The 25,008-nt window shown below is 37.7% G+C and overlaps 1 protein-coding gene across 10 annotated transcripts in view; it reads right to left on the reverse strand.

Moving 5' to 3' along the window:
• Positions 1–25,008, reverse strand: part of macf1a (microtubule actin crosslinking factor 1a) — a 426,068-nt gene that overhangs the window by 278,573 nt on the left and 122,487 nt on the right. Inside the window, exon 1 of one of the 10 annotated variants that reach the window (XM_052036535.1) lies at positions 4,988–5,645. The exons of the other annotated variants lie outside the window; for them this stretch is intronic. Coding sequence (XP_051892495.1) covers positions 4,988–5,078 — 91 coding nt within the window. The 5' untranslated portion in view covers positions 5,079–5,645. Of the gene's footprint in view, positions 1–4,987; positions 5,646–25,008 lie in introns of those variants that run through there. 10 annotated transcript variants of the gene reach the window in all.

The following is a 25,008-nucleotide window of genomic DNA, read 5'->3' on the forward strand; positions in this document are numbered from 1 at the left end:
AGAAAGTGCGCTCTGGAGTGTGCAAGCAAGAACAGAAACCAAGATAATGAAGAGTTACCTGAATCTGGCAAAATTTGAAGAACACCGTAAGTTACTTCAGCTCAACAGAAGCTGTAATAGAACAGTACAGCACTGGAACAGACCCTTCAGCCCATCAAGTCTGTCAACCATGGTGTCAATCTAATTCCATCTGCCTGCAAATGGTCCATATCCCTCTATTCCCTGCCTGTTCATATGTCTGCCTAAATGCTTCTTAAATATTGCTATCGTATCCATTTCCACCACTTCCCCTGGCAGCTAGTTCCAGGCACCTACCACTCTCTGTGCAAAACAAAACTTGTCTTGCAAATCACAGTTAAATTTTCTCCCTCTCACCTTAAACCTATGCTCTCTGGTATTTGACATTTCCACCCTGGGAAAAATATTCCGACTATCTACCCTGTCTTTGCTTCTCATAATTTTATATACTTCTATCAGGTTTCCCCTCAGCCTCCTCTGCTCCAGAGAGGACAATCCAAGTTTGTCCAACTTCTTTTAGCTAACACATTCTAATCCAGGCAACATCACAGTGAACCTCTTCTACACCCTCTCCAAAGCCTCCACATCCTTCTCGTAGCGTGGCCACCAGAACTCCAAAAATGACCTAACCAAAAAGTTTTATACAGCTGCAACATTACTTGTCAACCTTTATACTCAATGCCCCGACTGATGAAGGCAAACATGCTGTACTTCTTTACCACCCCATCCATTTGTGTTGCCACTTTCAAGGAACCACAGACTTGGATCCCAAGATCCTTTTGTACATCAATGCCATTTACTATACACTTTCCTCTTACATTTCACTTCCCCAAATGCATCACCTCAGACTTGTCCAAATTAAGCTCCATTTCTCCATCCAAATTTCCAACTGATCTACAGATCAGTTGACAACATTCCTCACTATTCACAACTCCACTAATCTGGTGACATCTGCAAACATACTAATTCACCTACATTTTCATCCACATCTTTTTAAAGACAAGGTCCCAGCACTGATCCTTGTGGAATACCTCTGGTCACAGACTCCAGCCAACCACCACTACCCTCTGTCTTCTATGACCAAGTCAATTTTGCATCCACCTTACCAACTCACTGTGGATCCCATGTGGCTTAATCTTCTGGACCTGTCTACCACGAGGGACAATGTCAATTGCTATACTGAAGTACATGTAGAAAACATCCAAAATGCCCTACTCTATTCAACTATCTTTGTAACCTCCTCAAAAAACTCTAATCAAATTTGTGAGACCAGACCTTCCCAGCACAAAGCCACACTGACCCTCCCTATGAAGTCCATGCTTTTCCAAATGCAAGTAAATCCTGTCCTTATGAATCTTCTCCAATAATTTTGCTACAACTGATGAAAAGCTCACTGACCTACAATTTCCTGGATTATCCCCATTGCCTTTCTCCTCCCATGTAAGAACTGTGCCTTTTGAAATAACTTGCAAATTTATTCTAGAGTTTCCACCAACCTGGTATCAAAAGTTACAGCAACTGGGGTTGGGAGCACTTGATAGTGTCCCAAATAAGTCTCACTCATGATGCATGAGGTTTGGAGAGAAGATCTCACTCAGCTCAGCCTGACCTGCCCAACCTTCCCACCAACAACCCAATCCTTTGATATTGGCTCCAGTGAGACTGCGGGCCGAACTAACAGTTCAAATATCAAGGTGCTGGCAGAAAATCCACTCCATGCTCACCGTGATCTCTGAACAAAGTGCCAAGTAGAGCAATATAAATTAAATATTGGAACGAACTGAAGATAATCTTGCTCAGCTCATTAACGAGTACAGATAGCGCCTCTGAAACAATGACCAGGCATTAGTGCTACAATTTTAAATAATGTACATCAAGCCCACAATGAACTTTGCACAAACATTTGCCTAATCAGCTTTATATTCGCTGAGTGCCCAGGTTAAACAAATATTAAACCCCCATGTTAGGTCAAGTACTATTTGGCAAATGCAAGTTCATGAAGATCTCCTTCCCTACTTCAATAGTCCCCACACCAATTATTCAAAAGAACATGCTCCACATGAGGTAGGTGATCAATTTGTATGCTGTTAATTTTGGCCACCATCACTACCTTACTCTGACTTCAATTTCTGTAATTACTGCAATATAAAATTGGCAGATTTAACTAGTTTTTACATTGTCCCACTGTAATATATAGCTCAAGTATTATTGCCTGTGTATGCCTTACTTCTGGACAGACAGCTTAAGCAAAAGCAGTAAAAGGTTCAACATACATACGGAGCACTTTTTTTTACATGCCACCTACCATCTTATCATCGCCAACAACTAACTGAAGCAAAACTTCTCCAAATTAATTTTATCATTTAAGAGAATGGTTTAACTATATTGTTCTGTGTTAAAAACAAATTGACATTTCCAGGCAACACAAGAGCCTCCTGGACAGTTTCAAAATATGGGTTTGAATTAGCCTTGAAATTGCCCACGTCTGCTGAAACGCCCAGGCTAGACTACTAGCCAGTGGTAGTCTAGGCTACTAGCCAAGTTCTGACAAAGGGTGCTGAATCCGAAATGTTTCTTTTACCACAGATGCTGCCTGACCTGAGTGTTCCCAGCAATTTGTTTTTATTTCAGATTCCCAGGATTTGCAGATTTTTTGATTTTCATTCAATGGTCTTGTTTGCTTGTCAGATCTTCTGCCTTCATGTTTAATAAACCTCGTGCATTGATTAATAAGGAGCAGTTTTAAATACAGAAAATGAATGATCAATGTCTTAAAACGTTGCAGCAAAATGTATTACAAAATATTCAAAATGCATTCTTTTAAATCAGAATTTAAGCATAAGATTAAGAACTGAAGAGTTAATCACATTTCCAGCAGAAAGTCTTGGGAATGATATAAATATACACACACACAAAAATTGCATCATCTACCTGGAAGAGTTGAAAGTAGTAAAAATAAATTTTATCAGTTCAAGTCCTCACCATGACAGAGATAAACTTACCTTTTATCATCCTGAAATACTTTTACAATTGAAATGTAATTACTTCAAGAAATAGGGCAACCAATTTGTGTTTAGCAAGGTCCCACACACTAATGTGAAAATAACTAAATGTCCTAATGTTGTCATTTGAGGGATAAATACGACCAGGACACTTAGAAGCCTTTCCCAGTTCAAAGGGCAGTTAAGCATCTGAGTAACACCACTGACCATGGTGTTATCCTAGACTTTGTGCTCACATTTCTGGAGTGGAGCTTGGGGACACAGCCTTAAGTGAGAGGATTACTAATGAATCATTGTGGGCAGGTTCAGTCAAGTGCAACACGCAATGATCAGGGCATACTGTTAGATAATGTACATCATCTGCTATAATATGGGCCTGCACAAAAAGCAGAGGCTATTACAGAGCTACAGCAAGTTTTATCTTTTAAACAGAATATTAATTTGACTATCTACTTTAAGTGCTTCCTTCAAAATTTAGTAATAGGAAGTTTAAAGACCAAAATTTAAAAAAAATCACTTTCCAACCTGCCCTCATCTTGTTCCAATGTTTCAGCCCATCAAAGGATACAGGTTCTGAAGATTATAAATCCAGTCTGGTCATGAGTATGCTCAGCAATAACACGAATGCCAATATAAAATGAACTTGCATTGTATAATTTAAGATAACACGGATAATTTAAAGTTTTAGTTCTGTGCTATTCAGTATCATCTCACGGTGAATACCAGGGTTATATGGAGAATGCTGAAGTAATGCAGATTCAAAACACAATAGATCCATTTCAATAATAAATTAGATATAAATTGATTTTTTTTGGAAATAACTAAACACCATCCCAATTTTTTTTTAAAAATAAGCTTATTTATTTAAATAAAATTTGTAGCTGGTATCAGAAAAGGAGGGAGGTATCTGACAATCATGTGTCATATAATGGTAAATGGTTTAAAAATAGAACAGTATCATTTTAATTTTTTTTTGCATATTTCACTTCCCCTCTATGAAGATCTGTCATAACCAGTTACAGCTCCCAGATAATGAGGAATTTAATGTCCATTTCAAGGAATGTGTAACCCAAATCTGCATACAACTCTTTCATGATTTAATGCATCACCACCTAAGTGGGTTGCAGACATTCGCTTAATGAAAAAAAATCCAGAAAGATAAACAATTTCCATGAGTAAATAAGAACTCTCATGAGAATACAAATTATGCCGGATTTACACCATCACGTCCAATACTTGAATGCCACATATTCCTGATTAACTGGATAACAAACTCGAAAAAGTATTTCTTCATTCTGTTGCTAGTATTTAAAGCTCCACTAATATTTATCAGCAGCTTGATAGCCATGAAACATTACTTGCAAGAATAAATCCAACAGTAGGCCACATGGGTGTAATACCATGGTAAATCCTGTGCCTCAACTTACTTTTACACATTTTCCCCTTAGTTAATTTCCTTAGTGTCTAAAAATCTATCAATCAACGACATAATGCACGGCCTACCTGCAGAATTCTAAAACCCCCGCTTATGGAAATTTTGCATCTTGGTCCTAAATGACCAACTCCTTGCCATGAGATTATGTCCCTAGTTGTAGGTTCTCCAACTAGAGGAAATAACCTTTTGACAGCTACCCAGTCAATCCCTCACAAAATCTTGTATGGCTCAGTGAGATCATCTCACTTTTCTTATCCCCAGTGAGAAGAGCTTCCTAAATTATCATATCCAATTTTATTTCAGTGTGGGGACAATGGGACAAAGAGTGGCAGTTTGGAAAGAAAAATGGAGGACACAAACTTTAACCAATATACTAAGTGCTATCACTGCAAAGATAATTATTCTCACTTGCAACTATTCAAGATTTATAAATGATACATGTTCATATTACTCCAACAATTAAAAACCAAACAGCCTCAATTGCACCATTACCATAACTACAGAAGAAATAGAATGAAAGCATTGTACTGACCCATGCAACACATCAAGGAGACCAGGCTTGCATTTAGTTCTCTGTCATTACTGTAGAGACCCCACATGTTTGCGGCACGCAATGCTGACATGCTTTCCTTTTCGCCTGCAAGTTTGAAACTTTAGAACAGTGGAATGCAAATTATGAAGCAATTAGCCAAGTGTGCGGCAAGATGTTATAAACTTCCCACTTTCTGAAAACTCCTCATTGAAGGATTTGTTCATTTCCTCTTCTGTTCAAACCACCTTAACTGCCTTTGTACATTACTGAGCTTAGAAGTCTATATTAAGCTGAATGTCACTGATGTCTGTGGGAGACATTCAAACTTTGAATCCAAAGATTAGAAACAAAATGTTCGATGGATTTATTGAGGAGAACTTGAACTAATAGCAGCAGAGGTGAAGAAAAGATCAGTCTCTCAGTAAAGAGTAACACTGCCACTTGCATCAGCACATTTCTACAGTTAGTGCAATGTCTTACAAATTCCAAACAAGCTTGCTTCAGTCGCCCAGTTGCCAAGAAAATTACAGACAAATCAAAAGAATTGTGTCTTCATTCTTCTCTAATAATTAATTTTCCAGTGATCCACAGTACTGAACTGAATCAGGCATGCAGGAATGTACACAAGCTGCAACCATTTCCCTTTTTTCTTGCTTCGACCTGACAGCATGAGCAAATTGTTCAGAGCTATAAATATCTTCCACAGCTCTGGTATTAGGCAGCAAGCTTTTAATCCGGTATGGTAATAATTTCCTAACTTCTCTGCTGCATTCACCTGCGATTGCTGCAGTATCTGTGCTGCATTGCTTCCAGTACACTGCTCAGATCAACCTCCTCAAAACATGGCAGTCAAACGTCATTTCCTCAAAGGCTGATAGTGGTTCACAGAAATACTGAAGCAATGAAGCTAACTGAACTGATTAAAACACAAAAGGGAACCAGTGTTAACAAAAAACACGATGAAATTAGAAATTAGCAACATTCTTAAATTATTTTCTATTTTTAAATAATCTGTTATTTTCTTTGAAAGGCATTAAGATTGTAAGATATCACACAAGTTTCATAATGCTGTCGATTTTACAGTCAAACAAAAATAAAAATCACTTGAAAAAGTCCCTTTTAAGAATGCGCACGCTTTCCACTACTGAAGGAGAATAGGATTTGATAGAATTTTTAAAAAGGCCACAACAGTGTATCTGGGCTATTGTAAAAAAAATTCTGCATGTAACACACAGTCTTCACCTCTTGGCCGAAGAGAAATCAGAGGAAATTCAGTAATATTTTTGCTCAGACTTTTTAGTATTTTGGTCATTTTCCTGCATGTAGTTAAATGCAAATTATTTAGGACTGGTGGTACGACTCCAACTTGGAAGAGGAAAATTGTATGAAATTTGGTATGTAGACACTACTGAAATCCTTCAAAATTCCAGTCTTCTCTGGGCTACCCTTTCCTAGGGTAATTATTACCAGCTTCAAGCTCAGATCCTCCATTAAATGGTATTGGCAGTCCAGTGATTGAATAAGTTGTCTAGGTACTCAAAAGGCCCGGACCAATATTCTGGATGAGCAAATATTGCCATGGCAGCTGCAGGATTTAAATTCAATTAGTAATTAGGAATAAAATAAAAAGCAAAAACTAGCCTTACTGATAATAACCTTGAAAATACCAATTTATCATTAAAAACCCATCTGCTTCACTAATGTCCCTTGTGAGTGGTGGGGGCAAAACACTGCCTGATCTGCTCAGTGTTTACAGCACTTGGCTTTTATTTCATATTTCCATCATGTACAGATTTTCTTTCACTTCCATCCACACATGCAGCAATGTGGTCGACTCTTAACTCCTCTCTGAAACTGGCAAGCAAGCCACATAGCTGCATCGTAACCACCATGTTGAAAGAGAATTAGATAAACCAACTGACCACCTTGGCATTGACCAAAACACCAAATACAGACAAAATCTCTACCAGCCCAGTCAGCTTTGCAAAGTCATCCTCACAATATTAGTCAGGTAATACCCTTGCATTCAGATCATGCTTCATACACAATATGTCAGACACCTCAGTCATAATCCCTGGATACATCCTCCCTCAGCAGCAGGACAGACCAAACAGAGGGTACACACTGCTATACATCTGGAGTATTGAGGACTCTCAGGCTACACCCTAAGACGTCATTAATTCAAGGCATGAAGTTAAACATGGGCAAGGAAACCAGATTATCACCTAGCACCTTTCTTCAGCTTTTGTTGAGCAATGCTTGAAGCAGTAAAGTAGCAAGAGGAAAGAATTTACTTTGGGTAGGAGACTTCAATGACCATCTCAAAGTGCCTTGGCAGCACCACCTTTGACCAAGCAAGCCATGTCTTGGGTCTGCAGAAGGTAGTGCACAAACCAACACAAGGGATAATATCCTTCAGGGTGGGAAACCTACCAACTTTAACCTGCATGACCTATTTGTGACCCCACCAATCACCTGTGGCAGATCACCTGTCTGATTGCACTGGTAGAAGTGACCAATACACTGCCCTTGTGGAGGTGAAGTTCCATCCTCACAGCTTCATGTTGTGCAGGGAACTAAATTAGTACTGTCTGGTAACCCAAAACTGGGCACTTGTGGACCATCAGAAGTGGCAGAAATGTGCACACCATAAGCCATAACCAAATGGCCTAGGACATCTCACTCTACCCTTAAAACTACAACAGGTGATCAACCATGGTTCATGGAGGGGTACAGAACGGTACATCAGGAGAAGCAGCAGATATAACTAAAATTGATGTACCAACCTGCTGAAGCTGCAATTCAACATGCATGCTAAATAGCAAAAACAAAATAGCATCAAGTAGATAGAGGTAAATGACTCCAAACCAATGGCTCAGATCAATGCTCTACAGTCCTGCCATATCAAGCCATGTCATAAATAGTGGTGGACAGTTAAACAGCTTAGGGAAGAAGACTCCAAGAGCATCCCCATCCTTAACAATGGTGGGACCCAGCACGTGTGCTAAAAGAGATGGGTGAAGCATTCACAGCCATATTCAGTCAGAAGTGCTGAATTGATGAACCAGATTTTCTTTCAAGTTCCTCACAATTACAGAAACCAGGCTTCAGCCAATTCAATTCCTTACACATATTATGAAACAGCCAAGACTGCTGGAATCGGCAAAGGCTACAGAATCAGACAACATCCAGGCAAGGACTGATGGCTTGAGTTCTAGTGCTAGTTGCATCTCTAGCCAAGCTGTACCAGTATAGGTACAACAATGACATCTATCCAAAGTGGAAAGTTGCCCAGGTACTCCATTTTGCATGGCACCAAGTACTTCCCTAGAGATGATCTTCTGTTGGGTGCCTGGATGGCCATTTTAACTGGCATTCCTATTGCTCGTTCCCTTCCATCTCACCACAGAGCATTTTCTTCCCCCCTATATTAAGTGGAATTCCACAATCCACATTGTGTTAAATCATTTTGCTCCTAATTATTTCCGCCCAATACCATCTGCTCATCCTTCTAATCTTCCATTTATCCAGCTTCCTCTTCAAATGTAAAAAAATTAACTTGGAAATTCTAGGCCTTTGTTTCATAAACTATACTGCAACTTCCCTGTGATAAAACCAACATTTCAATGAGGCAGGCCAAATTGTTGATTGGATGAAATAGATTTCATTTTGATTCTCTCAACAGAAGAACCCCTTCTTCATTGGTAAGCAAAAAATGCTACGCACATAAAATAATTTACATTGTTTAACCCTCCCAGCTTAGCAATACAATTATGAACTCAAATAAATTAATAATATTACTTTCCTCATCTTAACATTACTAATTTCAAATTCCATTGAATAACATTATTAATCAATGGAGAACGATTTAAGACTTTGCTTTCTGAGTAACAAATAGTTCCTGAAAAATTAAGACAGAGGATGAAAACAGAAGGGAATTTCCTATGACAGCCAAGAGGCAACAACTCCCTCACAGTCACAGTCCAGACAGAGGAAAGCAGTTAATATGCTAACTCTTGCTTCTCATCTGCAATTATTGAGGGACTATTGACAATTAGGAACTCTAAAACAAAACCTGATAGCAGGTACCTTAGAGAGATCTAGATTAGTTGGCAGCTTTTTGACCCCATTCCAAAGACTGGAACACAAAATAGGTCAACTAGACCATCATAGTCTTCATCAAATAACCTCCCAAACTTGCAACATCTAGTATTTAGGAAGAGCAAAGAAAGCAGGCACAATTGAAAACCATCGCCACCATGTCTCCCTCCAAATCACACACCATTTGATTTGGAAAAGTATCAACAATTCTTCAGAAGGTTGAAGTTCCAAGACTTAACTAACAGCACCAAGAGATAAGATTTATAACAAAAAGATCGCAGGGGTTCTAAACTCATCACCACCTTCTCAGGGAAAGGTTAAATGGATGGTAAATGCTGGCAGCACCCAGATTCCCAAGTGTGAATAAAAACTGAAGATGTATTGCACTACCAAATTATGCCACCCTTTGGATGAAAAACTAAATAGAGGCCCTGTCTGTTCTGCCAGAATTAAAAGATGTTATGCAGTATACCCATGATTAACAGATAAATTATCATCTGTGGCTCAGCCAAAACTTATCCGTCAATCAACATCACTCTTAACAGATTATCTGGCCACTACTGCTTTGCTGTCTGGGGAAGTTTGTCATCTGCAAACCAGCCATTTCATACATTACAGTAGTGATTCCACTTCAACATTACTGCATTGGCTGGAAATGCTTTGGGGCATCTTGATGATGTATTTACATGGAATATTTCACAAGTCCATATTTAATTTTAATGAAGTTGTTTTAGACAGTGTTGCATAATAGGATTATGTCACAGCAACCAGATGATTAAGTTGCAAATCTTGCCCCATTAATTTCTTGAAACATTGTTATTTCATTTTTTGGTATGTGGCCTTACAGGAAGGACTGACATTTATTAACTTTCATTAGTTGCCTTTGGGAAAGTGATGCTGATCTGCTTTCTTAAACTGCCAAAGCCCTGCTTCATTCAGCTCTGCTGGTGTTTTACTCTAAGGAGCTGCTTGTTCAGTCTTGGAGAAATGGAGTGGCTTAAACACTTTGTTTATGCTGTTGATAAATTACTGACAATTTTTTTTAAATGCCCATTTTAGAATGAACTGCATGCACCACTGAATGGTTTTCAAAGGGTACAAATTGGCGGCAGTGAATTAAAATACATCTACATTCTATTTTACATCCTTATAGGTACAGTTCCAATAAGGTCATAAAGATTTTCATTACAACCACTCAATTTTTTCCAGAAATTTATTCCAGTACATGAAACAATATTTAAAGTGACAGTGTAAAAAAAAAATCAAACTTTTGATCAGTGACAGATATTAATGAACATCAAATGCACTATCAAAACCAAAAACCCTGTTCAGCTGCAGTAAGAGCTGACCACCTAAATCTTGTAACAAAATAGAACAAAAAGGGATACTTAATCTTGATTCAAGATCCCATTTTCAAGTCAAACTATTACAAATAAATCAATGTGAGCATGTGTTTGTTTTTATTCAATTTTCAAAACAGCAAACTATAATAAAGTACTGAATTTCCATTTAATTTACTTTGTAATGCACCATATACCCAGAATGCTCCAGGTTTAGTTATGCAAATGCAAGTTGTTTTCTATTAAAATAAACATTATGTGCAATTACTCCTTTTAATTGGCATCAACTGTACTAGCAATTTATTTTTTTCTAACTCCTTGGGAAACAAAAAGATGCAAATGTTGACTTCAGTTCTAAGAAATCACGTCAAACCGAATTCTTTTTGACATCAACTTTGCTTTTTTCAAAATAACATTTACAACAAATTATCCTTAGTTATTTTTGTTTTGGTATTTAAGAGAATTTAGAGTTGTATTTTAGAAATTCAGGAAGAAAAATATGGTTTTTAAATTTTTCATTTAAAGTGAAATTACTCCTGTTCATAAGTTATTAAACAAGTTTTTTTAAAAAAAGCTTGTACCCAAAATAGCATTTTAAATTTTGAATAATTGTGATTTGAATAATGCTTTTCATCCCAACACCAATGTGCTCCAGACAAAAATGAGGTTTCAAACCCTGTTTAATGTATCTGGTTGGTTTTGTACCACTGCTGCAGCCCAATCCCAAAAAGGAATGGAAATAAATGGAGCTTGAGTGCATTTCATTGCACAGTTAACAACTCCCAGTTAAGTGCCAGAACAACTTAAGCAGAATAAAGAAAACAGGCATCACACACACACACACACGCAAGGTTCAAAGTTTATTTGAAATGCTTAACTCCTACTCCAGGCAGAATCATGCATCACAATATGGAGAATACTTACTTTTTCTGCCTAGATTACGTCTGCAATAGAACCAGTGGGTAATAATGATGAGAAAATGTCCAACAACAAATAATGCAGGCAGTAACAAGGAAGAGCTGCGTACTGGCATTTTTCCACCAACAATCCTCCTTGGAAACCAGAAGCTATCTACAACAGATTCTTCTCAGTTTATGCTTCTGCACTTAAAATTAGGTAATTTTTCAGCTCTTCAAGGGAATAACCACGGCAGCTTCCTGCATACATATATTTCCGGTGCTTAACCAGCTTTTGAAATAAATAACTTGAAAAAAAATATTTTAAGGTCAAGCAGGTTTTCTTCCCCCCAACTCAGTCTCTTTACAATTTTATAACTTTACAACATGCAGAGATGTCAATGAATTGCAGTTCCTGATGAAATGGAAGTGAACTTTGAGGTTGAGCTTTCAACTACCGCAATTTACTTATTCTGGTTAGTCTTATCAGACGCCTAGCAAGGGATAGAATTAGTAACGCGTTAGAATTTATAGGAATTCAGCAAGAATTATCAACTCATCAGTAACTGCATTAAACAGGTACTCAGAGTAAAGAAGTGGTTATTTTGGATATCAGCAATATATCTGGAACCTAACCATGTGCTACAGATGTCATCTCAGAAAGCGAGCAGTCAGTGGAGAGATGGTTAAGCATAATAGGCACGTTAGATTTGAAGATTTGATAACAGTTCTCAATTACAATCTATGGCAACTGTAATGGTTGCCACATCAACCATCAATTGATGTCTGGGCTAAAAGGTGTGGTCAAATAGTCAAAATATACTGTTTTATAACAGTACAAGCTAAAGACTCCAGTTTCGAAGGATGATCCTGATACAAAAATCAAATGATCCAACTTCACTTTGATTGTAACTCTGTTAGTTCTGATACACAACTTGCTATTGCATACAGTATGGACATCAACTATCAGCCTAAAACAACATGATTAATTGTTCATCTGTCTTTGGGTAGGAGCTTCATTCCCATTCACAGCTCACTAAGCCTTGCACTAGCAAGTCAGGAACTGTGCGGCTATGAAATTTTAGTCTGCCCGGAAGGTTAGCAGAGTTGGCAAATACAACTCCAGGAGCTTTGATCAAGCTGATCTGGCCCAATGTGGATAAGGTCAGATTAGGCAACTGCCTTAAATGACAAGAATTTAGGAAAGCAAGTGCATATACAATTATTAACTAATAAAACACTTGGCGAGATGCACACTGTATTTTCCTTAATGTGTAACTATTAGTCTACCATAAGTTAGGCGACTTGAGGATCCTGTGGAGACAGGAATCAAAAATCATAGTTAAACAAAAATAGAAGTGGGTTTTAACAAATTTCCATCAAAATTATCATAGCTGGATTTCTGCAAACAGCTAGGGTGTGCCCTCACAAAATAATCTGAATCTCTTAGTAGAATATGGTTAAATAACTTGTGGTAACAGGTTTAAAATAATTTGTAATGACTCAGGACAATTTTTTTTTAATATATTGTAGAAATACTCATTGAAAAATGAGAATAATATGTTCCTTTTACTCAATCTAAGAACCTGTTTGGTTTACATGAGATTACAACAGAAAATGGAATATTCTGAACAAAGATGGTGTTTTGGTGGAAGTGAAACCAATCAAACCAAGAACCATTCACCCAAAATATCATGCATAAAAGTGTGTAAAATCGAAAGTCTATAATTGCTTGTGCCAATGCAGAAGTGATAACTCCAAGTCAAATTAAATTTCTGAAGCTTAACATTAGCCCACATTCTAAAGCTTATGGCACAAGGTTGACTAACATTTTAGTGCAGTATTGTGGGAGGTCTCAATAATAAAAATGGAGCCAAGAAATAACATGAGAAAAAAAACAGGATGGTGATTAAACATGTATAGGATTTGAACAGCCTTTTGCAAAGGAGCAGTAATACTGCACCAATCCTTGAAAATGCTGTCCGATCTGAGTATTTGCAGGAAAGTTGCTTTTATGTACATTTTTATTAGTTCTTTCATTAGCCTGCATCAGAGGTCATTGCTGTAAAGTGCACAATTCCAGAAGGTACACTGGAAGGTACCAGATACTCAATACAATTCATTCCTTCAGCATCCTAACTCTACCAACCATTCTTTCCAACCTTAATCAGAGAAATTTTAGGCATAAGAGGCCATGCCACCTTTTAGCCTGAGATAGTGCCAGCTCTTCATACCAGACATGCCACATTTTTATGCCCTTCATGACACACTCCACATCCTTACTTTTCACTGGGGCTCTAGATTTTTCTCCAGTAAATACCTGTGGTAAGTAAATTTTATAAATAACCCTCTAATCAACTTTCCCACTTTTTATTCGTGTTATATCACTGATCTTGTTTGGATGCAGATTGGCTACAGGAAATGCTGCAAGGCTAACAACATCTGGGACAGTGAGCAACTGGAAGGGTGACAGCGTAATACTTCGTTGGTTACGTGCATGTTCTGGAGCTGACAAGCAGTGCTTTGCATATTCTTGTTACCATTTTACCAAACAATACCCCTGATCCTTTTCTACTTCTACAAAGACACCCATTTTAAAGCCATTCTTTGTAACTATTACTTCTGAACCATTTAAACTATTTTGGCAGTATCCTTCCTGGGGTACTTGGAAATTCAACATATTGCACAAATGGTCTCACTTATCCATTTGATAAAGGACAAACTAGTACACCCAAGTTTAGGGAAATAGCTGATTTTTCAGCAATGATCTGTATATGAACAAAATAGGAGTATTTTTCTTGAAATGTTACTTGGAGGTTAGGTTTGTTATTGTGCAATTTCATTGTTCAACCAAAGCTGAATTCCATCTCAGCTTTAAATATTAAAGATCTATATGCAGATTACATATGAAGTTTAGGGCAGCCTAATACATCATGATTGTAAACAAAATCCTTATTAACTGCTTTCTGAAAAGAATTCTTGCCTTTTCTGTGGGGTGGGGGGGGGGGGAGATAGAAAATGCAGATAAAATGGAGATGGTTATGAAGCTTTCAGAAGGGGGAAAAAGGGACAGTCTAACATTTCGTAGTGACCTAGAATTGGAAATCCAGCTTTGAGCTGTTAAAATTATTGGCAGATTCAGTCTTGCGTGAGTCCTATGTTAATCAGTTTGAAGCCAGTTAAGCTATTTGGTATGTAACATAAATATCAATATTAACAAAACTATCAAATTTCATGGTTAAATGTGTCAGTTCATCTATATGAAAAGCAAAGCATTGCTTTGATCCACAATATTAAAAGCCAGCTTGTAGTACAGATGCTGCCGACTTTCCATCATTCAATCTACTGCTTTAATATGTTGCCCTGGTGCAATTGCACAGGGGGCTCCATGAACATGGAGTTGGGGAAAGAACCCAAGTTTCAACATTAATGTTCTATTGGCAGATGTTTGACAAGAAATAGTCTCTTCTACAACGTAGTGAAACAACCCCAGTTTTGCAATGGCAGCATTCTAACCATTTTCTTTAAGAAATAATAACTGGAGAGAAAAGTAGATAAATAAACAAAACTTAAAATAATTTGAAATGTATACACCTGTATCATCTGTCTACCTGTTTTGGACTTCAAGCCCACTCTACTGAACTACTACACTGTTAAACAGTGGTAATATCACCACAACCTCCATCAACATATTTGTGGGTAACAAGCCAAATGTCTGACACCATGGCTACAAAACAGAGACTTTTCTAAGAAAAACCACAGAGGTATGCAAATACTATCAATTAGAAGGAGACGAAAATAAAGCAACCACTCAACTGCTGGGTATAAACATGAATATAATGCACATTAATAAATCACAACTTAAATGATTGGATTAACTAGATTGAAAGGCCTACAACAGCTTGAATATCCTTAGTTTTGACTACAAATTTCCAGAATGGTTCTTGAATTGGTCACAGGTTCCTTTTCTAATTTTTTTTATTTTTGCTTCTATCCAGAGATACTGCTTGAATAGATAAACAGTGGACAAGATTGAATCAAGGACAAGATGGAACAAGTTCAGCACCATTCTTGACCCCTCAAATAATGAAGCAGCCCACATCCAAATGCAGCAAGACCTGAACATTATCCAGGCTGGGCTGACAGTGGCATTACCATCACTGAATTCCCCCACAATCAATATTCTGGGGATTATCACTGACTAGAAACTGAACTGCAGTAGCCGTATACACAATGTAGCTACAAGAGCCTGTCCATCATCTACAAGGTTCAAGTCAGGAATGTGATGAAATACTCACTACTTGCCTGGATGAGTGCAGCTTCAACAACACTCAAGCAGCTCTATACCAAAGAGGACATAGCAGCCCACTTGACAGGCACCCCATTCTCAACTATTTACTCACTCCACCACCAATGCACAGTAGCAGTCTGCACCACCTACAGGATGCACTGCAGCAACTCACCAAGACTCCTTAGATAACACCTTCCAAACCCACATTCTCTACCAGTTAGAAGGACAAGGGCAGCAAAAGCATGGGACCACCACTACCTGCAAGCTGCCCTCCATGCCTGAGGCCATATGCCTATTTTCTAAATTTTCCAGAGTTCTGAAGAAAAGCCAATTTGAAAAGTTAATGGTTTCACTGTCCACAATTGCTGCCTGGCCAGTATTTCCACTATCTGCAGTTTGTTCTTTGCTTTTTATTTCTATATGCAAACTATTTTTCTCTCTGCCTGAATCAAAAGCATTACCAATACAAGGTTTCCTTGATCTATGTTTAGCTTTGTATCTGACTAGCAAATGCTTTTCAAAAAAAATTTTTTTGCATTATTAGAAACACGGGAAAAAACAGTTATTTAGTTTAATTGTTAACCATGATATGGGGCATACTTGAAAATAGAAAGCATTAATACATAGCTGCACTTTACCTTTCTACAATTATTTATCCAGGAAATAAATGCACATAAGCGATTTTTAAAAAGATGGATTAAATTAAAAGTTTAACCATCTCTCGGCTTATTATTATAATAGAATATCTGGTACAATGATATCAATGTTTAGGAGAACAGTCAGAAAGCTTGTAAATATTTATCTGTATTGGGCTGTGGAATAATTACAAAGATTCATAAGAAAATTTTTAATAACAGTGCTTGAATCAAGGCCCTTGATTCAGATTTTATTCCCCACATCAACAATTTTATATGAAAAGGGGAAAAAAATGCTCTGATGGTATATAATCACCTGCATTTTTGTAGAACAGAACTTAAATGACACAGCACAAACATTAGATTTGCTAAACTATCAGAAATGGTACCCAATTGTTTAGTGGAGTGCCTTTACATGCCATATTTATTGGTATTGGTAAATTGGTTTATTATTGTCACTTGTACCAAGGTACAATGAAAAACTTCTCTTGCATACAAGTTTACAGTCGTGCACCAAAAATTATGAGCCTTTGACAGTAAATATTTTTGTTTGGAAATTAAAAACTTAAATAAAAATACCACTGAAAAATCTGCTGTGAAATTAGCAGAAATATCTTGCTATTAAGGATTGTTGAGAAAGCAAGATGCCTTATTACTGGGATTGTTTAAAGAAAGCTTGAAAAAAAAAATCAGAAGCGGGAGGTACAGATCTCTGAATGGCGTAATTTGTGGCACAAGATATAGAAATAGGCCATTCAGCCCTTTGCAATTGCTCCATCGTTCTACAAGATCACGATGGACTTTTTACCTCAGCAACACTTTCCTGATCAGTGCAGGGCATTCCAGATATGGGTCTCACCAGGGATCTAAACAATCAGAGCTGATGTCTCCAATTATTATGAGCCAATGATGTCAGATCCTTTTGCAATAAAAAGGTTAACACACTATTTAACTTCCCAATTGCTTGCTAAACCTTCATGTCAACTTTAAGTGATTTGTACACAAGATCACCAGGTCACTCTGAACACCAACACCTTTCATTTGTCACCATTTAAAAAAAAATCAATGTTTCTGTTTTTTCTACCAGAATAGATGACAGCATTTTTTTTCAACATTACATTCTACCTGCCATTTTTTCACCCATCGCCCATTCATTCAACCTATGTCCCATGAAGTCTTTGCATTCGCCTAACAGCCCACACTGCAACCCTGCTTTGTGTCAGCAGCAACTTTTGCTATACTTTAGTGATCCAAATCATTCCTTCAGACTGAACAACTAAGGCCCTAGCACCAATTCCTGTAGCACCTCACTACTTGCAGTCTCCTAACCCAAAAAATTACCTATTTATTCTTGCTGTTTGCTGTCCTTTAACCAATCCTTTTTCTGTGCTGCAAGAAAGTGCTGGTTATGGAATCTGAACCAAAAAAAATGAACTACTTAAAGAACTCAGTGGGTCAAGCAGCATCTGCAGAGACAAAGGGATGATCAACATTTCAGGTCGAGACCCTGGATCAGAACAGTGTCTTGACCCAAAATGTCAACCATCCCCTTGCCTTCACTGATGCCAATTGACCCACTGAGTTCTTCTGGCAGTTTGTTTTCTCGCTCTTTGTACATCAATATATTATTCAAATAATCTATTGCTCCTTATTGAATGTCTTCTGAAAGTCATGCAGGTGGAACCGAGGTGCAGATTAGCTATAATTTGTTTGTTCTTTTATTCAACAGCATGAATAGTTTACTCCTAATTTTATGGAAATGTTTCTACATTACTATTCTAATAATACGCTCCCATTTCTTCACTTTTTTTGTTATAGTGCAGTGTAATATTTACAAAAAAAAACTTCACTCTTGCTTGAAAAAGGTATAAAACTTCTGATTGTTTTACTTATCAATGTATAAATTATAACCCATCAATTAAATAACCTTTTAGCATTCATGTTACTGTCAAGGGAATAAAATAATTATTTGAGATAAAGAATAGTCTTCCTTATAAGATTGGTCAAAATACCCCTAGTTCTATATTCAAGATACTGTGTAGTTTTAGCAAAGGCTGCATTACGTTCACTGGCACGCAACACAACCTTCAATGAACATGATTTTCACTAATATCACGCAAGACTCTAATCGTATCAACAGTTAGATCTCAATTCGTGGAAATAACCACCACGAGACTACAAAACAAAAAATGGTCAAACAGAAATTTCCAAAGTACTAAAAGAATGACACATTCTCTGCCACCTCCCCAACACAGTGGTGACTCATATAAGAATGGTTTTACATGTATTTGCAGTCATGTGGCATCTTGTCCAGGTGACCTATTTCTTACATAAATGCAGGTAGCAGGCATCAACAAGTTATGGAATCAATGAGTTATACAAAAAGAGTCACAGCACATCTCGTATAAATTAGGCATCTCACACCTAGTATTAATCTTGGTCTTCTTATAAATGTTCTGCAAAGTTTCAATATCACTCAGTGAGGGGTTCAAAATGATAGTATTCCAACCAAGTTCCAACAAAAATTTATTACTAGGCAACATTATGCAGTAATTAATTGCACTGCAAATACTCTAGGCAGAGAATGATAGCATTTGTACGAAACTTCAGCAATGTGTACAGAATTAAAAAGGCCCACATATCATTTAACTAATTCTGGTAAAATAGGCAAGTTTATAATTTCAATGCTAACATTAATTTGTATTTAAGCAGAGATTTGATATTTTGTTAATCTTGTTTTAATGATCAAAATATGTGTCTTCTCTCCAAATATCTGCAATTTTATGAAAACTGCATGTCACTGTTTTAACCCTAAACACTTAACCAGAAAATTCATTTGCATTGAAGTAATTCAATTTAAAAATGTTAGTAACTAATTACAGAACTTTTTTTGTTCTCCATTGCACATTTAATCTCCATATCTGTTGAAATGTGCAGCAAAACCTGCTGAATTTGACCAATTTAAACTTTAATTTGTTCTCTACTGTTCCGTTCTCAGATTGGAAAAGCACCAAAGAATAAGGTAACATAGCAACTGCCTTTTGGTACAAGCCTCATCTTGGATATAAAATTGTAAATGTGCAATACAAGTAAATATTTATATGTAAGAAATAGAAAATGTACATGTTTCATATCACCTTAATAATTATCCACCTTGAATCTAGTTCAGATGGTATTTATTAAAGGAGGCTTGTTGATCTGCATCCTGGATCATTGTTTCCCTACTTATTTTAAAGTGATACCACATGGTACACTGCTTGAGCTGTGTAATAGTAATAATTTATTTCATTGACCCAAGTCCAGATGGAGGGAGACACAACAGACTGCGGATTCTGGAATCCAGAGAAGTCCCGATGAAGCATTTTGACCTGAAATGTTGACCGTCTGTTTCCTTCTACAAATGTTGCATGACCCAAGTTCCTCTAGCAGCTCGATTTTTTTGTTCAAGATAGAGGGAGATTGCATTAATCCTAGTTATTTTGCCGGGTTCCCCATTCTTGGTGCCTGGTATTTGTGAATGACATCTCTAGCTGTGGTCTCTTCATAGAATCCTATGTTTGATCACAGAGCTGTTATCTGTGCTCATGGGAAGTTACAATGAAGGGCAGATTTAATTCTGCTAGCCTCCTCTGATCAACACCCCAAAAGTAATCACTTGATTTTCAAATTCTCATTAACCTCAACATCTGATCTCATTTGACTCCATCCCAGCCTAAATACTCCAGATCCTCAGTTTGACCTGCACAAGTTCTATTTTCTTCACTATTTCTTCTGTCTGCTTGACATATAACTGCCCACCTCAAATTAAATGGAGTTAGTTTACCATCTTGCTGGTATGAAGTTAGAAATGACTACTTCTGTAAAAGACAACTTGCAAAAACAAGATAACTTTGGAGAAATAAAAGGAGCCAACCAAACAAACAAAAAATCTTTATGTTTTGGTTCTCTAGTAGATAAGATTTACAGGTGAATGAATAAAGTGTCTCATGACACACAGCGAGAACAAAAACAAAATGAATGGAAGATGAAGACAAAAACAGAGTGATAGGTATTTTTAACAATGAAAGCCCAATTAACAGAGACTTATAATGCATACACAAGCTGCATGGATAAACATTTTTGCAACTAAAGTAAATATATAGGGACCAGAGGTCACACACACACACAAAGTTAAGGCAGAACTAGGCTTAATGTGTTATAATTATGCTGACCAATTTAAGACAAGGGCAGGACGCCTTTCTGGCTGGACAGAAGTTGCAATGTCAGACAACAGTAATCATGTTAACTACTAATTGTTAAATTAATTTATTGAACAAGCTTTGATTAAAGGTCTTTTGAATTTCAGGTTTAAAAGTCGGCCAGTGCATTTTGCTGGCATGCAAGAAGCAAAAAAAAATACAGCCAAGTTTCCTTCTGATCACTAAGCAATGGCCCATGGTGGAATTATGAAATACACAAATGAGAACACTTGACGAGGGCAGAATACAAAGTTTCTAATAGCCATGTACATTGGTGGCATTCACCATTCATTTAATTGCAAGGATGATTGGTTGGTAAAAGCATCAGTGTGCTTATGGATCTACATACCAGCAAAAGACTAAAAAGCTTAATTTAACAGAGAAAATGTTATAACCTTACAATTTCACAAAGAGCTCCTTGTTATATTTGCTATAAGTGTTATATATATTTTTATATACAAACACACACATGACAATATATACGAAAGCCTCAAAAATAGGCAGACAGGTTTTACTTTGTTTACTATCATTATCACATCTTGCGTAGCCAGAGTGCTAGATAGAAACGTCATTTGAATAATAAAAGGTATAAAGCATTCAAAGTAACAGTTTCTAAACAAGGAGCTGTGCCAATGCATGTGAGCAGGATGAACAAATGTATTAAACACAATAAAAATAAGAAATACTGATAGCAGCATCACACTAAGCAAATAGTCAAATACCTTTTTGGCTAACTCTAGTAGCCAGAAACAATGAGGTGTATCTGTGATAAATGGAGGTTATTTTTTAAAATAGGGGGTGTGGGTTGGTAGTACAGGATGTATGTGGGTGGGAAATCTTACACAGCCATGTGAAGTGGCAATTTTGGGGTGCTGCTCAAAAGAGGGTAACAAGGATATAAGGAGCAATCAAATAAATATTAACATATTTTACATCAAATTCACATAAAAATGTGAATTTTTGTTCCAAAATTATTTAAAATATTAAATTTAATACTATTAAAATTAAGCACACCAGCTGTTAACCATCTTATCATCGACAAACCAATAACAGGTTGGATTGAAAACTGCTCTCCTAACAACCTGATATCCTGAGTGTGTTGAACTTCTTAATGCTCAGGAAATCATAAAAACAAACCCAGGCAATTCTTCACAATTTTGTTCTTAGATGCACTAACACTTCCAAAAAAAAGTCAAGATAAGATCTTTATTAGTCACATGTACATTGAAACACAGTGAAATACATCTGTTGCATAGTGATTTTGGGGAGCAGCGCGCAAGTGTCGCCATGCTTCCAGCGCTAACATAGCATGCCCATAACTTCCTAACCTGTACATCTTTGGAATGTGGGAGGAAACCAGAGCACCCGGAGGAAACCCACACAGACACGGGAAGAACGTACAAACTCCTTACAGACAGCAACCGGAATTGAACCCAGGTCACTGGCGCTATAAAGCATTATGCTAACCACTATGCTACTGTGCCTTCCCCAAAATATATTTCCCAAAATATGATTGAAGCCACCTGGCGCTATTAAACATCACCTTGAGTTTAAAATCATTTTCCTGGCTTTTAATTCCTACTGAGGGTCCTTTCCCCCATACATCCATAAACCTTGTCAGTCCTACAATCTCTTGAGATGTGTCCAATTCTGATCTGCACTTCCCCTATTTTAATCACTCCACTGGTGCTGATGATGGCATTTGCTTCCATCTCTTCTTACAATCTCTCATTGGCCAGTCTTTCTGTCCCAATATCTACTTACCTAACTGGATGTCAAATTTTGTAATAAGGCACTTTGAAATGCCTTGGGGCATTGCACTAGAATGTTAATTGAGAATTCAAATGAGAAAACCAGTATGATTAACAATACAATGTCATTAAATCAAAGAGGCAAGTCACCAAACTATTAGCTAAATTGCAACTGGTTGGAATACTGAGGTCATTTATAAAACATTCTGGTACTTGACAAAGCTCAGCAGTCACTCAGGAACTCAGACCTCTTCCATGGTTTCGCCTCACCCAATCTTGAAATTCAGGTATGTAATACTTTGTCTGGCAGGACTACTACATCAATTCATCATGTCTGTTTTTTTCTACTTCCTTTATATTTAATGTAATTACTCTTGACATCTGCTATTCTACTGGTTTTCCTTATGTGTCAATGATTTAATTACTCTAGATGCAAACTATTAAAAACAAGTATGAACATGTTGCTTATTCTATGCAGCTCGTATCTGATGAGAAGAGGCATAGACTTAATTGTTTTAGCTCCTACCTATCCCCCAAAGGTTAAATAGCTTCACAACATTGCCAAGGCTCTCACATTTACAATGACCAGTGCAGTAAGATTTAAAGGATATTTCAGATTCACAAGTTGGTCTTCTGGCATTCAAGCTGCATGGATGATAGGAAAAGCCATCCTCCCATTTTGTTTGGTGATATTCTTGCTGCTGTTCAATCACCTCTTCTCCTCATACCCCACCTCCACACCTCTTGAAGGCATGATTTATGCTGATGCAGGCTTGAGTGGGTACTGGCAACTCTCCAGTATCTCTTCCAAGCAGTTATTCTTCCCTGTGAGAACCTAGGCAACGTTGATAAGCTGTTAAACATTGCGGGGTGGGTCAGTGGGGGAACCAAGGGCAAGCCTGAACATATCAAGCAGTGGCTAATTTTGCCCTTTACTAATTTGGGGGCACAAGCTGATTGTACTGTTTGAAAAGCTGGCTGAGAGGAGAGGATCAAAACTCAAAGTCCAAATGTGCCCACTGAATTTCAAAATGTTTTAGCAGTGACAATGATGAATATGTTGTTAGGCATGTCTGAATGTTTCATTATAAATGGCTCACATCCACTCTGTGAAAATTCTACAGTTCTGACATGAGGGACCCACCTGCAAAATGGAATGCTGTGATTGTACGGATGCAAATCTCTACAACTATTACTCCATGTTTGGGTCTGACACATTGCTTGAATTAAAAATATAACAAAATATAAATAGGTTTTGGACACCAAGTTGGGAGATACAACTTGCTCTTTTAACCTACAGCTGGGCATACCACGAGTGCCTTAAGGGAGCCAAGATTTGTAATCTTATATTAATAGAGAATTTTTACTTTTCCTACCTTTCTAAATCATACTTCTGAGTGTTCATTTCTAATGGATGATTCAGACCCAAAATTTAATACTTTGCTTTCCATGGTTTCACTGGAACATCATGTAACAAATAATGGAACGAGGGAAGCTGCTCACTATCCATATCATCATCCCTTTATCAATTTTTCATGGAGCAATAGCTTAAAGGAGAATTACCTTGCCAGATTTTACAGCATGGCCGCTACAGCAGGCTTGGAAATGTTAAGGTATTTTGAAGAAATTCCAACAATTAGAGAATACAGTTCAGGAGATTAGGAACCCTAGAAAATCTTTTCTTGAGTAACCTCTCAGGACCAAGGAAGAATTGCTTCAAGATGAGAGAGACTGCAGATGTTGAAATCTAAAACAAAAACAGAATGATGGAAGAACTCAGTGGGACAAGCAGCATCTACAGAGGCAAAAGGTGCAAGTTGATGTTTCGGGTTGAGACCTTTCATCAGGACTGAGGGGGAACGGGAAAAATAGCTAGTATATAGTGGAACACAGGAGGGTTGAATGGAGGCTGGTAGGTGAAACTATTTTGGGATGGGAAGATGGAACTAGGTTTGGGGGGGGGGGGGGGGGGAGAGAAGGGGACGGAGGGGTAGGACAGAGGCTGATAGGTTATAGGTGGAGCCAAATGGAGGAAGTGATGGGATGGAGGAACAAAAAAAGAGAAAAGTAGGTGGACACATGAATGTGTGGGAGGGCCAGCAGCACAGGGGTGTGGGTTACCTGAAACTGGAAAATTTAATATTCATACCATTGGGTTGTAAACTACCCAAGTAGAATACAAAATTTTGTTCTTTTAATTTACCTTTGGCCTCTCTATAGCAATGGAGAAGGCAGAAGACAGGTTCGTGTGGGAATGGAAAGGAGCATTAAAATGACATACAACTGGAAGCCCAAGTTGAATGTTGCAGAGAGTGCAGGTTCTCCTGTCCTGTGGGTTCTGAGGTGGCTGAAGAATATTATGCAAGGTATGCAGCCACTACCACAGGTGGAACTGGAGGGGGATGGGTGAATGGATTGTTTGAGAGATTTTGAATCCATTTGCTGCTTTCATAGCCTCTGGGTGCTCCTGTCTTAGAGATTCATAATGTTCAATGCTTTTCCTGATGCTCAAGAATGAAGGTTTATAAGAAACTAGCACAGAAGAGGAGTTGAGGCGAACATGGATCAGCCATGATCACACCCAATGGCAGGGCAGGCTTGAGGGACCAGGTGGCCTACTACTGCTCCTATTTTCCTGTACTCCTTTGCTCCTTCTCTAGTTTGAGTAGTTGCAGCCAGGGATTCACATTGGTTGAAGATTCTACATTCCCCTCTCAAGGCAGCTTTGAGAACATCCTTGAAGCATGTTCTCTCCCCTTGTGGAAATCC

The sequence above is a fragment of the Pristis pectinata genome, chromosome 22 (genome assembly GCF_009764475.1).
Source record: "Pristis pectinata isolate sPriPec2 chromosome 22, sPriPec2.1.pri, whole genome shotgun sequence".
NCBI classification, from domain to species: domain Eukaryota; kingdom Metazoa; phylum Chordata; class Chondrichthyes; order Rhinopristiformes; family Pristidae; genus Pristis; species Pristis pectinata.